Source organism: Triplophysa dalaica, chromosome 10, assembly GCF_015846415.1.
Source record: "Triplophysa dalaica isolate WHDGS20190420 chromosome 10, ASM1584641v1, whole genome shotgun sequence".
Classification (NCBI taxonomy): Eukaryota; Metazoa; Chordata; class Actinopteri; order Cypriniformes; family Nemacheilidae; genus Triplophysa; species Triplophysa dalaica.
The window spans coordinates 11,511,247-11,527,356 of NC_079551.1; the positions used below are offsets into that span (position 1 = coordinate 11,511,247).

The 16,110-nt window shown below is 37.5% G+C and overlaps 2 protein-coding genes across 2 annotated transcripts in view; one reads left to right on the forward strand and one right to left on the reverse strand.

The window, feature by feature from the left end:
• The window catches only part of LOC130429953 (uncharacterized), a 28,214-nt gene that overhangs the window by 9,275 nt on the left and 2,829 nt on the right, over window positions 1–16,110 (forward strand). The window contains exon 4 of the mRNA XM_056758807.1: window positions 4,381–4,710. Coding sequence (XP_056614785.1) covers window positions 4,381–4,710 — 330 coding nt within the window. The remainder of the gene's footprint in view (window positions 1–4,380; window positions 4,711–16,110) is intronic.
• On the reverse strand, window positions 5,929–10,794 carry LOC130430747 (BEN domain-containing protein 5-like). Its single transcript, XM_056759897.1, has 9 exons — window positions 10,043–10,794; window positions 9,625–9,746; window positions 8,604–8,916; window positions 8,432–8,479; window positions 8,047–8,094; window positions 7,914–7,961; window positions 7,708–7,766; window positions 7,036–7,246; window positions 5,929–6,190 (listed from the first exon to the last, which is right to left on the reverse strand). Exons 1-9 carry the CDS (start codon window positions 10,206–10,208, stop codon window positions 6,060–6,062), a joined length of 1,146 nt encoding a protein of 381 aa, XP_056615875.1. The 5' UTR covers window positions 10,209–10,794; the 3' UTR covers window positions 5,929–6,059.

The window sequence follows — 16,110 nt, forward strand, 5'->3', positions numbered from 1 at the left end:
ACAAGGTTTCTTGTCTAATGGTGGAGTCTCAACCTTGATTCATTTTTTTGAAAAATAAATTTTGCTATAGCGTGAGTGAATGAGTGAGTGTGTGTGCCCTGCGATGGGTTGGCACTCCATCCAGGGTGTATCCTGCCTTGATGCCCGATGACTCCTGAGATAGGCGCAGGCTCCCCGTGACCCGAGGTAGTTCGGATAAGCGGTAGAAAATGGAATGGAATGGAATTTATTTTGGTCTGGCCTTTAAACCATCACTGGATTTTGTATCGCTGAAAATGATTAAAATAGTTTATAAAATCAATCACTACACATATGTTGATTCTATCATGCAGAAATATATTGATTCTATCATTCAAACAATCTTATCGTGATTCTAATACTCATCTAACTTAATGTGATTTCTGATCTACTAACACATCTATGTTACAAACATTCCTATGAATACTTCATTACCGGGGTGAATAAAAAGCCCCATAGTTTACAGAATATGATCAGGATTATACACAATAAAAGCCCCATAGTATACAGAATATGATCAGGATTATACACAATAAAAGCCCCATAGTATACAGAATATGATCAGGGTTAAACACAATAACCCCTCCGAACATCTTTAGTAAAAGTTATTTACCAGCCCTGTCGCAATTGATTACTAAAATTGTCCACTCTTCACTTGTTTCTGGTTCTGTACCCTCATCTCCTAATTCTACTATTTTTACTCCTATACTTAAGAAACCAGGGCCTGATCCTTCTAACCTTGATAATTTCTGTCCGATCTCATATCTACGGTTTATCTCTAAGTTTGTGGAAAAGTGTATTGCAATTCAAATTCATGAACACTTTTCCAATAATAATTTGTTTGAACAATTCCAATCTGGTTTTCATCCCCACCACAGTACTGAGACTGCTCTTGATAGAATTACCAATGATCTGTCACTATCAGCTAATTCTGGGTTATTAACTATACATGTCCTTCTTGACTTGAGCGCAGCCTTTGATACTATCTCTCATACTCCTTGACAGGTTAGCTTCTATTGGGATTGCTGGAACTTCTCTGTCTTGGTTTAGGTCATATCGGTCGCACTCAGCCAGGTCAATGAAAAAGTTTCAGATCAAGAACATCTACTGTCACCACTGGTGTTCCCCAGGGTTCTATTTTGGGCCCACTTTTGTTAATTATTTATATACAACTTGGTTACATTTTAAGGAAGCATGGTATTCATTTGAACTGTTATGCAGACGACACCCAACTGTACATGGCTGCAAAACCCACTGGTTCTCTTCCTCAACTTCTTATATTTCCAGTTCTTTGATGATAAATAATATGCAAACACTGTTTAATCCATCCATGTAAATAAATAAATAAACATTCTTTAAATAACTAAACTACAGGACGCTTTAAGGAACAAACTGCTTGTGTTTTTTCAAACCGCGTTTAGATGAAAGTTATTTTACGTCTGACGTTGAGATCTCTGGCAAAATATAAATGCTAAATTAAGATGATACCTTGCAGATATACCATTCATGGATTCATGGCCCTGTGAGCTGCATTCAACACTCTCTAAAGAATTTGATAGAAAAATTATGTATGTAAGATATAAAGCAATTAAAAGATTGAAAATGATTTATAACAGGGGTGCCCTTTTTGCCCTGCACAACTAGCCAGCACCACCCACCCCATCAACACAGGTGACAGTAATATCACTGCTCGATTTAAAGCAAACTTGTATTTAAACATCCACATTGGTGCATTTGGTGCGGTTTTGTGTAGAGTTGAAGAAACTACAAAGGCAGCAAAAGAATCAAAATTTAGGCCGCGATTACATAATGAAAAACTGAAAAGTTTCACATACACACGACAACGTTATCAAAACAATTTGTGTTTACACAGATCCGCAAGATTTTTATTAGGCCTGCGAAAGTAGTAGTTGGCGACATCACTTTGTAAAGAAAAGTACCAGTGTCCCTGACGATTGATGGTTTATTGGAAGCCGGTCTTCCCACCATCTACTCGTCCTCCCTGGTCTGATCCAAAAGCGCTGTTTAAAAAACCTTTGTTGCCGTAAATGAGTGTTAAGATTTTGCTGTGGATAAATAATTTGTCTCCGCTGGTCATTATAGCACTGGTGTAGCAAATCTACACTTTGCTGGAGTAGTGTTAACAAAATATTGAGCTGCACAAAAAAACCCATGTAATCCGCCATTGTGTATTTGTTTCTTCTTCTTTGTTGTGTTTGGGTGTACACGCACATACCACACCCCCACACCTGATACGCATGCGCACGATGTCGTTTTCTCATTCTTGCGTACTTCGTGGTTTATCTTCCGTGGTTTAAAGGTTCTGTGTGTAAGTTTCAGAGGCCACTATTGGCGATGTGTGAAATTGCAACCTACAGCTCCGCCGAAGCTACGGTTGCCGTCACAGGACAAAAGGGTTCCGTAAATGATAGCGGCCATTATCGGTGGTGTTGATCATGTAATGTACGTCTCACAGGCGAACAACAGACTGAAGTTACGGACACAGGACAGAGATGTCCTAATTTATATTGCGGAAATTAGACAAACCTACCGGTCCAGCACAAAGCTGGCAACTTCGGCGTCACTTAGCAAACCCTTTCCTGCTTCAGTGCCCTCCTTCTGGGAAAAGCCACGGCGATGTTTATTAAGGTTTTCTCCCGTTTTTTCTCTCGACTTCGCCTTGCTGCATCGTATTTTCTCTTTTTTGAGGACACAGATTGACACTCTGTCGGGTAGAGTATTTGTGGTCCGCCATTAGCGCAAATTTCACTTCTTACTGCAACAAAGAACCGTTTCTGTTTCTAATAAAAACACAACAAGTAAATTGTGTTATTGTTCTTCCTTTTCTTCTGCTAATCCTTTTATGTAGTGGCTTTGCAAGCTACCTCCAAAACACAACCGAAGAAGAAGAGTATACTTGCTTGTAGTAGTTTGTATAGAAACATGGCTGTGCAGTGTGATAAATTACATGGAAGGGTGTGCCCGCGGTGTATTTACATAAAATGGCTCAATGTAAGGTAATATAAACATTTCGGTTCATTTTGTAAGGTATTTCTTCACCACTCACAACATAGCTTTATATTATATCACATTTTGCTAAATAAATCCTTCAAAATGCTACACACTGTACCTTTCAGATGTTCTTGATCTTCAAAATTTTGCGTTATCAGCCCCCTAAAAAGCCGCTTCCGCATAAACGGACAGCAAAATCGCATAAATTGTTTTGTGCTTTCAGTTATAAACGGTCTCGTGTAAACGGCCCCTTAGTTACACATACACAAACACACATTGTTCATACCTCTGACATACACACACAAAGTCATCAACCACAAACTTCAACAGAATAGACAAACACACTTCTCATTCTCACCAACCAAGCCACATATTTTTTCCACTCCACGTTTCACTTCAACCAAGACATTTACAGTTTTGCATTCAGTTAAAAATAAAAATTGTGTTTGAGTATTTGAAACCTCGGGTAATATTTGGTTATAGGGTAAGAGAGCCAAGTTTTGTTGTGTTTTTATCTAGAGTTTCCGGGTGTTCCTCAAAGTGCAAACTACTTCTTGAGGAGTCCTAAGTGAGGATACTCATTATTAAGGGCAGGAGATACGATGCAAAGAGAAAAGACAAAGATGCGTAAACAAAAATAAGAAGAACCATGTAATTGATTTGTGTATTTAGCCTCATGTTCCCGGTGTGTCTTGTCATTCTCTCTGTATTCATACCCATAATAGACTCTTCTCTGACTTTCAAATGCAGTTCATACAGATCACGAAATAAACAGATTCAATGATAGAACACATGTTGACTTGGCCTGAAATGGCCAATGTGCACATTGTTTGCTTGCAATTTAGTTTGTTTTATGTTAATTGTTTTATAACGAATTTTAATAAAAATGTAATGCTTTTATGTCTTTCAGGGTGGAGTTTATGTGATAAGGGCATGTGTTGAATGGAAAGAGGTGGTCTCATTCTGTAGCGAGATCTAACGGAAGTCAAACCACTATACTGTAGACTTTCAGCTCAGGTTTACAAAACAAAGTGAGACTTTTCAGACCCCTGAACTGTTAAAGACGATGTTTCTCATATTTGTTTTTCTGTCTTTGTTCTCCTACTGTATGGGAGGTAAGTTATATACATACTCATCTTTATTTTATTGATTGTATGGTTTACAGGAGCAGTTGCAGATTAATAAACTGCTAAAACTGTTGTGTTCAATAAAAAAATTGTCTTGGACAGCCCATTTCATTGTACCGTTTTAACATGAAGCTGTGTAAATTCAAAATAATCCGAATGCATCATGATTATTTTTATCTTTCCTGTTATTTGCAAGAGAGTTGACTTCTAAACATTTCCTCAGGTGTTGATGCACATGAAGTGAAGTCAGTGTCAGTGATGGAGGGACATTCTGTTACTCTACACACTCATTTTATTGATATGCAGACAGAAGATGTGATAGTGTGGAGATTTGGACCTGAAAAGACTCGTATAGTTACAATCAACTTAGAAGCTAATAGTTTTTTAGAATTTGCTGATGTTCTTGATGGGATGTTCAGAGACAGACTGCAGGTGGACAGTCAGACTGGATCTCTCAACATCACGGACATCAAAACTCAACACTCTGGACTTTATCAAATGATCATCAGCGGCAAACAGAAGACCTCATACACATTCAGTGTTACAGTCTTTGGTGAGATATTTCCTACATCTGTTTTTTATATATTAAAGGACCAGTCAGTGATATTAAGCAGCATCTAGTGGTGAGGTTGCGAATTGCAACCACCTGCTCACTCCACCGCTCACTGCTGACACAGAACTAAGATATCATCACATTTTCACTTCTTTATTGAAGGAGATAATGAATTATTGAAACGCGGTCTGTAGACAAGCTTGTACGTTTAGGGCTACTGTAGAAACAACATGGTCAATTACCAGCAAGATAGAAATTCTGAGATTATAAAAACCTAAAAGAACCTAATACACCTCTGAAGACATAGTTAAGTATATTATATAAAATGTCTATAAATAGATCCTCCATAAATTAAACAAGGGTCATTTAAATGTGCGTATATAAAAATCTTAGCAGTGTAAATTATTTATATGTAAAAGATAGCATAAGCAAACATTCCTTTGATGCAGCTCTAAAAACTGTTATGTTGTTTTAACCTTGATACAACATTGTCCAGATTGGTTCGACATCATGCCCTGTTCACATTACAGTCGACACTGCAAGTCATCAGGGCTTGGTGGTTAGATCGCTAGTGGGCATTAGAATCACGTTAGCTCCCATCTTCTCAACAATTGGCTGTCGTTCCTCATTTGCATAACGTTAAACATTTCTCAACTTTTTCACGACGCGAGACACGCCCCATCTGGTCGCCAACGGTTGCAACTGATCATTTCGCCAGAAGTCGCCAGCTCTCTACTGAAACAAATGAAATCATGTCATTTTTTGCTTGTAATGTGAACGGGACATCAAGTGACTTTCACACTGCACGCGATGCAATAATGAAAAGTGAAGTGAAAAGTGAAATAGTGAAATAATGCGATGTAAGTCGCTGCCGTTTCATGCGCTGCATCCTGATTGGTCTCCCTACTGGAAAATCCAGCAAGACCAGGTCAAGCTGGTCAACCAGCTAGACCAGCTCAAGCTGTGTTTTGGAACATGGCAGCTGGTAGCTGGTTGCTGGTTGCTGGTAGCTGGTTGCTGGTTGCTGGTTGCTGGTTGCTGGTTAGATCAACCAAATCCATCTTATGCAGGTAGCTGAATTTTTTTCAGTGTTAAAAAAAATCAAGCGAGATAATGATGAATAATTAACACCTGTTTTTAACAACAGCTTCCAGTTATAATACATGTCCAGTTCTGCTTTAAAAATGTAAAACAAACACAGACATTCAGGATGATTAATTCAGTTTATTTACATGAATATCATCAAAAAAATAATTTGTGTATAACATAAATGAGATAAATTACTTAATAATTGGCATTAATAACCTGAACTGAAACTGAAATACAACTACTTCACTACTTTAACAAATTCACTTTTTTGATTTAATTTTTTTGTTGATATCTTGAATTTTTTCTGTTAAATATCGTCCAACTTTTCCAGTTCTGGCTTTCAGCTCTGCTTCTTCCAAACTTTTGCCTTCCAGCCACTTTTGAAAGCAACCTAGGAGAAAGGACATAAGCAGATCAATCAATTGCACAGCTAAAAACATTAAGGTTACATAAAATAATAAAAGTTGTCGAATAGAAACATCTATAAAAAACAATTATTTTGTTTGCGGCACAGCTGTCACATAATTAACTTCACAGAAGGCATTGATGAATAATCCAGAACAAAGTTGTTATAAACAATTACAAAAACAAGAGTACATCCACAACATAACCAGAAAACAGGAGGAGAACAGAGGGAGCGATGTAGAGAGGAGTTGGGGAGGGAGAAGACGTGCAGCTGTTGGTGATTGAAGACAAGAGATAGGTTAGGAGAGTGGAGGATGATGCTAAATGGAGTCCATTGGGTAATAGAGGGAGAGAAACATAGGGAAACAGGGACCAGACAGGACTGTGAAAGAAGCATCTTATAAATCTCAATTTTCCCTAACCAGGTAAATTATTACTGTATTTGGTCAGTACTGATCCTATAATGACACTGACACTTTTATGGTGTTAGTGGTGTATTTTAATTAGTTTTTTTTCTGAAATTACATACGAGATATTCAATTTCCAGCATGCTCATCAATGGAGTGGTAAATGTAAGAGTAAATGTCAAAATAAGAGTTATTTTATGCATATAAATCAAGATGAGAACAGGATGAGATTTTGAATGTTAACTATTCAGTTCAGTTGGTATTTTAATGAGTATTTGCTAATTGTGGATTTAACAAGTTACCTTATGATGAGTAAAGTATTTGTTTAGAAGGGAAATAACTGCTGCATGGCTGTACAATTTAGATTCATTTAGAGTAAAGTTTGTCCAAAGTATAATTTCTTTTCAGTTCACATATCACCTACCTTTAATTGCTCTGTATTTGTGAGGTGTCAGAGGAGGCCTAGGATCTGATTTTGTAGTGGGGCAACTTTTTCCTTCCAGGCTACGGTTGGCCAGTGTGCTTGTTCCCCAAATGCACACTGCCAGTTCTTTTACAAACAGGCTGTCCTTTAAATTAGCCTGAATCTTCTTCCATTTTTCACTGTGTATTAATACACCTTCACCAATATCAACCTGTATGGAAGAACATTAAACAGTAGTCAAGAAATGTAAATAATTGTAGTCTTTTATTCATAACCAGTAACTCAAAGAAAGTAATATCTTCTGTCCTTATTTTATAGCGACACACTGTCCTGCAGAGTTTACTTACAACATTAATCAAACACACATGAACCAGCTCATGTGCTTCAGGATTACGTGAAATGAATTGCAGGCCACATGTTGGAAATAACATTTGCAGGGCAGTGGGTCTCCAGGAGTAGGGTTAAAGAGCTAGTCAATAGTTTTTTTATTTTAGTATAATATTTTTGTTGCTATTATGTACAGAAGTGCAAAGAAATAGACCACACTTATATGTTGTAATGTTTTACAAATTATTAGCTGTAGTTTTGTTAGCCAAAATGATGTTCTGGTGTTTTTGTACATTTTTACAAAAATGCCCAACAGAAATACTATTGAATTCAATAAATACGTACCTCTTGGTTTTCCAAAATTTGTTCAGAGTTTTGATATGTAACAACAGCAGAACTGTTCTCTGTGGGAAAGGGTGTAAAATTAGGGAGTTGGAGTTTTTAGAGTGGGGCCAGATTAAACATATGGACAATACGAATAATACTAATAATATTAATTGTGACTGATTAAATAAAAGAATTCTGCAAAGATCATATCATTAGGATCTTACCAACTGCTGTTTGAAGGTTTTTTCTTTTTTCTTTTGTGGGGCTGCTCTCTGCATAGAATCAAACAAATGCACTGATATTCAATACTTACAAAACAATTCTGCAATTCTATTCTATCAATGCACAAAACCTTACCAGATGTCACTGGAATGTCTGGAATGGGGACTGGAGATGTGTTGCTTCCTGAAAAATCAAGTCACAAATGTGTGTGAAAATAGTCAGACACCAGTAATTTTTCAGTAACCGGAGTGAGGTAAAAATGAATGATACTATTAATATTAATAATTAGGAGTAGCAGTATTACCATAAATTAATTTATATTTATACATGTATTATTCTTTTTAATATTTTTGTTAAAGTGCTGGGTTGTTTTTGACCCATGTTGGGTAAATATTGGACAGAACACATTGCTGTGCAAACATTTTCCAATGCTAGGTTATTTCAATCCAACTGCTGGGTTGTTTTTAAACAGCCCAGCGTTTTTTAGAGTGTATTATTATAATTATGAACAAAATCTCACCAGTTGTCACTGGAAGGTCTGGAATGGAGGTTGGAGATGTGTTGCTTCCTGAAAAATCAAGTCACAAACAATATTATGTGTGTGTAAATAGTCAGACACCAGTAATTCAGTAACCTGAGTGTATACTTGTATATATAGTATATAAGTGTATAATAATAATAATTTTAATTACCACAAAGAATTTTGGCAACTAAGCATGTCTGAAGTTCAACATTTAATTTCCTCAGTTCCTTTCCTTCAGCAATGGCCTCTTGATATTTCCGAGATAGCAATTTATACCTCTTATCCAGTTCGTTGTATTTAGATTTTGGAATTAGTTCATCTTCACTCTCACTTGATATCTCATTGTCAACAAGATTTTTTTCCCTTCTTGTTTTAGAATGATGTTGACATTGTTGTTGCTTCCTTTTCAAGGCTTGTCTCTTTTTTAAAATGTCCATCAGAAAAGTCTGCTTTCCTTCCTCAATGCTTGACCTCTGTGCTGTCTGAAAATTCAAGAAAATAAGAAATTTTTAAATTCAGTTTCAGATGAAACATTTTTTTATATCTGTATGTGGTGGTGAGGGGGCATACAGTTGTTGATAAAGATAGCCTACTTTAAATAAAAGAATATCGTTTAAATAATGATTAACTAATACTTGTTCAAAACAATCACTTTAGCAAAGTTTCTACCTTTCTACTACTGATAAAAAATAATTACTTTTGTTCTAGAAATATTATTTCATTCAAACATGGTAATATCGAAATATATAAAAACAAAAACAACATTTATTTAAAAAAAGTAAAGATTTTGAAATAATTATAGAGATCTCATAACTTACTGAAATTCTCATAACGAAAATGAAAATCATTAACAACTTTGTCCTAAAATGTATCGAGTAATTTTACCAATTCTGATGTGACATTTCAAAAAAACATAAAATATTGGATAAAAAATGTGTCAAAGATCAGCTGAATATCCATCAGAGGGAAAAGTACATGTTTTGGAAAGTGCCACAGCTTTTTATTTTGTGCAATGTAGTCGACAGGAAAATAAATTTACAGGAGCCATTTACCCGATGGAGCCTTTTGTCACGTTTTACCTTATGTTACTCAAATACTTTTCCTTCAAAACTCGCTACCCCAGTCGTAAGATGGACTTCGCATCTGAACTCTTCATTTTTTAAGGGTTAATCAGTTTTACTGTTACATACCGCATTTTCCTTAGCCTCCTTCCTTTCTGAAGTTTTGTTTGCTGGTGGAATTTTATCAAGTAGCTTTGGCACTCGAATTCTTTTGCCGGTTGCCAAAAATTGTTCAATTTCCTCGCTAGTTTCTGAAAAAAAAAAACAAAGATGATAGCACTTTTGTATGTTCTTTTCAGTCTAAAAGTTGTATGTATTTCTTGATTCATATACAACCTTTAAATTGTCCTTTAATTTAAAATGACTTTTAATATTTAAATTGTAAGATTAAGCAACATTAAGCAATATTTTTAACTGACAGAAAATGTTAGCAACATGCAACATAATGTTAGCTTGATTTAACAGCTGCGCATTTTCGTTCATAAACCTCCTCAGAATTGCTTACTTGTTCTTCTACACATTTGAGATAATTAATTTAATACTTTACCTTTCATGAATAAAATTTGTCCTGTTGCGAACCGTCCTTTTCGGTGAATCCAGTAAGTGTGCGTCGATGAGAAATCCGTCGTACTTTTTGGACCAAAATGTTTAATGTCTTTAACATTAACAGAGTCTTTAAGACCGTCGTCTAAATAATGCACATACGCGAACATTTTGTAGTTACATAAACTCCGTCTAGATAGATATTAAGAACGACACGGCTTTATTTGTATGTCCCTGTGTGAAAAGCAATGAAAACCGTTACAAAATTGCTTGCGCGTGACATTTTGTTACGTGTCTTCAGTTGCTGTTGCCCCAGCAACCGGTAGTGCAGCAGGCGCAGACTGAATTGTTTATCTCCAACAACAAATGAATGTAAGTGATAACCAATCTATAAACCACTAATATTTTTCAGAAATTTACTTAATTTTTGTTCCTCATTTTTTGCCAAACAATAGAATTGATGCTTCAAGTTTACAGCTTATTTCAATACAGGAGTTTCTGTGTTGAATACACAGGTAGGCAGACCTTCATATGGTGTAATGGAAAAGACATGTTAGAAAACTGACACTATTTATGACAAAACTCTGGCATGATACTCAAAATAAATTTGAACTTCACATAAATATGTCAATTCATATTAACTGTCCGTCCTGCCCCAAAGGTTAAAGTAAAAAATGACACACAGACACTCACCAGTATTATAAGGACTTCCAGTAGGTATAGTGGATCTTCTACTCTAAAAACTATGTTTTCTGTCCCCCAAACAAACCTATACCTCATACACCTTCTGCTATTTTGCAATTTCAAAAAACATAATTCTTTAAATTTAATTTAACAAGAATAAAAGACACACATTCTGAAACTGTCTAAATATTTTGTCTTATTATGTTTCTATAATTTTATTCTTAGGAAAAGCAGAGAGCTTTTGAATGGTTTATGCTTTATTAAACAGATGTTCAAGAAGTAGCCAACAGTGGAGGGACGACTAGACAATGAAGAGGTATAAGCAGTACTTAGAACCAGACACTACCTATCTGTTGCCAAGGACAACAAGATTCAGATCCTACACATACAGCCCAAACACCAAAGCACCTGGTCCATCAAACAGTGACAGTTTTGATCAGCATCCTGAACTAGAGAACAGAAACTGTACATATGACAATGAAGGACATATTGAGGATGAAAGTGACACAAATGAAGTATGTGGAGTTGAGACAGAGGAAGAAAATAGTGTTAATTGTACTTTTGGACATAATGAAAGTGAGACGTATGTAGTTAGTGATGAAGAAAGTATTGAATTAGAAGAAGGGAACTATGTTGATGGTGAAAGTGAAACAGCAACTGACAGTATCAGTGAAGCAGGTGAAAGTGATGAAGACAGTGATGTTGAGGAACATAACGATGAAGGAGACCAGAGCCGACCGTTTGCACCTGATACCAGTCCCAAATTTGCCGAAAACCTAAATGTCCCAATATGCAGGTTCCTCTCAATCACAAAGGCTGAACTACTCCTGCTACTCATAACATTTACACTGAAACACAATTTAGCCTTTGTTGCACTGCTTGACCTGTTGAAATTGATTAATTTTATGTTCTCTTCAACTGTACTACCAGCCACTAAACACATGCTCAGTAAGGTATTTGCACATTTTAGCCAGAGAACAGAGCTTCATTTCCTCTGCACATTCTGTCAGTCCTATCTTGCAAGTCAGACAAAAGATAATCCGAGGAAACAATATGTGTGTTCAAACTGCAACAAGACAAACAGTACCCAAGATCTGAAAAGCCAGAGCTACTTTGTAACATTACCAGTCGATTTACAGGTTAGATCACTCCTTGAAAATGACAACTTTAGAGATTCACTCAACATTAGATTTTCAAGAGAAACATCAGAAAATGTTCTTAGGGACATTTATGATGGGGATATGTACAAGGAGCTGTCAGGTCCGGGTGGAATACTGCACAATAATAATAACCTTTCATATGTGTTCAATTCAGATGGAAGTCCCTTATACAAATCCTCGGGCACATCAGTCTGGCCAATTCAGCTGGCTATAAATGAAATTCCACCTGCAGAACGTAGAAAAAATATGATACTCGCTGGTCTGTGGCATGGGAAAGGGGAACCCAGGATGGATATTTTTATCCACAGATTTGTGGAGCAAGCAAAAAAACTGGTCACAGATGGGTTGATGTGGTGGAACAAGATCACAAATACATGGATAAAAACTAAACTGATAGGGTTATGTTGTTGTGTGGACTCAGTTGCTAGACCCCTGATGCAAAATATCACCCAGTTTAATGGCTACAATGGCTGTGGGTTTTGTTATCATCCAGGTGAATACATCTGTGGAGCAATCAGATATCCTGTTGGTGAGGAGGAGCATGCTGACAGAAATGCAGAAGAAATGATCCAAGACATGGAGGAGGCAGTTAGAGTAGGACAGTCTATCAGAGGGGTCAAGGGCTTATCACCATTAGTTAATTTGCCATATTTTGATGTGGTTTATGGATTTGTGCCAGATTATATGCATTGTGTTTTACTTGGTGTTACCAAGCAGCTGTCAAAATTGTGGCTAGAGGAATCGGGTAGTGAGTTTTACATTGGCTCCCCAGACAATCAACGTGTTGTAAATGCACGCTTGTCTAAAATTAAACCTCCTCAGTATATTCGTAGACGCCCCAGGGCTCTCAGTGAAAGAAAGTACTGGAAAGCTGCTGAGTGGAGAGCTTGGCTCCTTTTTTATGCATTGCCTTGCCTGAAAGATATACTCCCAGCAAAGTATCTTTGCCATTTTGCCCTTTTAGTGCAAGCTGTATACCTACTTCTGGGTGATAGCATTTCAAAAGATGATGTAAATAAAGCCGACCTATTACTCCTCGAGTTTGTGTTTCGTTTCCAGATGTTGTATGGAGAAAAGTCTATGACATTTAATGTCCACTTGCTACATCATTTGTCAGTGAGTGTGAAAAACTGGGGACCGCTTTGGGCACATTCAGCCTTTAACTTTGAAAATGGCAATGGACAGCTTGTAAAACTTGTTAAAAATGCCAGGGGAGCACCACTTCAAATCGTTAACAAGTTCATCATGAGTAAAAGTCTTCCGGTGTTAGCCAGCCCAGACACAATCAGTGAGAGCACGCTCAAGTTTTGTAGAGAGGTTGCTGGAACAGACAGACTTAAGCACTCTCACACGGTGGGTGATGTCTGTTTACTTGGCTCTGCTGTGGTTTTGTCCCTAAGTCTTGAGGAAGAAGTTGCTGTAAGGGAAATTATTCAAAATATGCCCGTCGGTATGGAGTGCAACATTTACAGCAGACTAATTGTGAATTCTGAGGTCATTCACTCCACGGATTACCTAAAACCATTCAGGTCAAATGACACTGTAGTGCTTTTGAAGGATGGAACCTTTGGCATTGTAAACAAGATCTTTACTTTGTGTTTTGATGAGTCAGAGAGATGCATTGTGCTGTTAAAAGAAATATGTCCTGTTGATGAGCCTCTTTTGCAGAATGGAAGATCAAGGATTTTCCTTCCCCACATTTTAGTATGCTCTTTTCATTTAGGTCAGTTACAAGCAGTTTCCCCATCTGAAATAGTGAACAAATGCTTACACATTAACTTCACTAATGAAAACTACATCTGTGTGTTTCCAAACATTATTGAAAGGGACATTTAATTAAATATGCAGTGAACATATTTGTTCACGGCATTTGTTGGAGATGCTAGTATGAGACATAATAGCAAAAATAAATTACTGCAAAATTGTTGTAAAAAGTTATACTACACATGTATCAACATGTCACTCTTATGATATTTTTGTATAAGGATTGATTATTTACTCCACTTGTATATATTTTACTTTGTATTTATTTATTACCTATGTATTAATTATAATAATTTTAAACATTTGTTTGTGGAGTATACTATACACAGTGAGCCTCCATGGATCTCTGTCTTGTTTCATATTAAAATGATAAAAAAAATTCACAGTTGTGCGAGTCTGTATGCATGTTACCCGCGGATTACTCTGACTGTATCCATGCTCATATTTGTTATAGACTATTTGTAAAAGACATGCATACATATGATGTAGCCTTAATTTGTTTAATATTTCGTTTTAGAATCAAGGGTCACTGAGGACTTGATCTTTGCATTTTCACAATTTTATAGTTCATACTCATTCTAAAAACTCGTTTGACACAACTGGTGAGTATCGATTTGTCAGATAAACTGACAAGCAGTTAGGAAAGGCAAGTATATTGCTCTAAATTTGTAATAAAATCTGAATCTAGAGTTTTGTAGTCCAAAACAATTTATCCATCTCCTTTTATTTTATTCATATAGCACTTTTTACAATTTTCATTGTTGCAAAGAAGCTTTACATGCGACTTTAAAAATAATGGTTATGTATGAATAAATAAAATAATTCACAAGTTATATACTTTAGCAATCCTTAAGCAAAAATATATGCCAATTTGACAGTTCCAAAAGGGGAAAAGCACTCTCCCCAAAGTTTGATTGCCTGTGATTCAAGAAGTTTTTACAGATTTTAGATCTCCCACCAGCTCGGCCAAGCTGGTCCACCAGCTCGGACAGGTCCCCACCAGCTCGGCCTAGCTGGTCCACCAGCTCGGCCAGGTCCCCACCAGCTCGGCCTAGCTGGTCCACCAGCTCGGCCAGGTCCCCACCAGCTCGGCCTAGCTGGTCCACCAGCTCGGCCAGGTCCCCACCAGCTCGGCCTAGCTGGTCCACCAGCTCGGCCAGGTCCCCACCAGCTCGGCCTAGCTGGTCCACCAGCTCGGCCAGGTCCCCACCAGCTCGGCCAAGCTGGTCCACCAGCTCGGCCAGGTCCCCACCAGCTCGGCCTAGCTGGTCCACCAGCTCGGCCAGGTCCCCACCAGCTCGGCCTAGCTGGTCCACCAGCTCGGTCAGGTCCCCACCAGCTTGGCCTAGCTGGTTCACCAGCTACAACCAGCTTTGGCCAGCTCATAACCAGCTTAAACCAGTTACCAGCTTGAGCTGGTATTAGCTGGATTTTCCAGTAGGGCTACTTGTTGCTTTATCTATAAATTCAGAGATGCCGGAACAAGGGGCCGCGGCAGATCTGGCAAGTTAGCGGGGTGGAAAGAGTTAACGTAATGTCGGAATCTCTGAGGGGTTTTATATCCAACTATTCAGATGTTTTGAAAATGTGCATAAGAAAGCTTAAATGGGAAGATAATCGCAGAATTATCAAAGAAATTGAACATGCTATATGCAGATTTAATCTTGAGTTTGCCTTAGTTCAAATGCGCGTTAAGGTGATGGAAACAGTTTATTGTCATAATGATGATGTTAAGAATATTTGTGCATGTAAACAAACAAAACGGAGCCCTCGACATAGAATTTAGAGGTTTAATGTTAAACTTAAATTACAACTGCAGGTGCAGTTGGAGGCTGCTGTGTACAACATTAGGCATGTTAAGCATTAATCATCAGATAATCGTTTACACAAATAAGTTAAAGGGAAGGATATGACAGAGCGCATCCTGTAAGTTTTCTTTATTTAGCAAAAGCACAATGTTCTGTTTTAAGTTCAAATGTGTAAATGACTAGCTAAAAGTAGCTTACTGCAATATCTATTGACTAGTGGTGGGCCGTTAACGGCGTTAACGCAGTGAGACTCTTATCGCGCGATAAAAAAAATGTCGCCGTTAATCTATTCTCAAAGTTGGGTTGGGAGCTGGGTCTATACTACGCAAGCTATGATGACTTTCACCTTGATATTGTAGCGCGGATGTATACCAGCTTAACTGCACTGTACGGGGCGAGAACGAGATTTTTTAACTCGCGTGATTCGCGTGATTCGCGGAAGCAGAAGCCGCCTCATCATCTCATATCCAGGGCTTCATTCGCGTCCTTAGCGGCGCCTCATCATCTCATAACCAGGGCTTCATTCGCGTGATTCGCGCAGCAAGTAGGTCTATTGGCTCTTTGCATTAACATATAAATCACTCGCGCTTGACACGCCATTCACGTTTGGTCTGAACACAACATAACATTACTGTGAAATTACCGCATCAAACGTG

Excerpts from the sequence above, each read along its gene's own strand:
- LOC130430747 (XM_056759897.1), bottom strand. The coding sequence starts at position 10,208 with ATGTTCGCGTATGTGCATTATTTAGACGACGGTCTTAAAGACTCTGTT. Across the intron at positions 9,747-10,042 it reads ACAAATTTTATTCATGAAAG|AAACTAGCGAGGAAATTGAA; the intron begins GTAAAGTATTAA and ends TTTTTTTTTCAG. Across the intron at positions 7,247-7,707 it reads AAATTTTGGAAAACCAAGAG|GTTGATATTGGTGAAGGTGT; the intron begins GTACGTATTTAT and ends TCTTCCATACAG.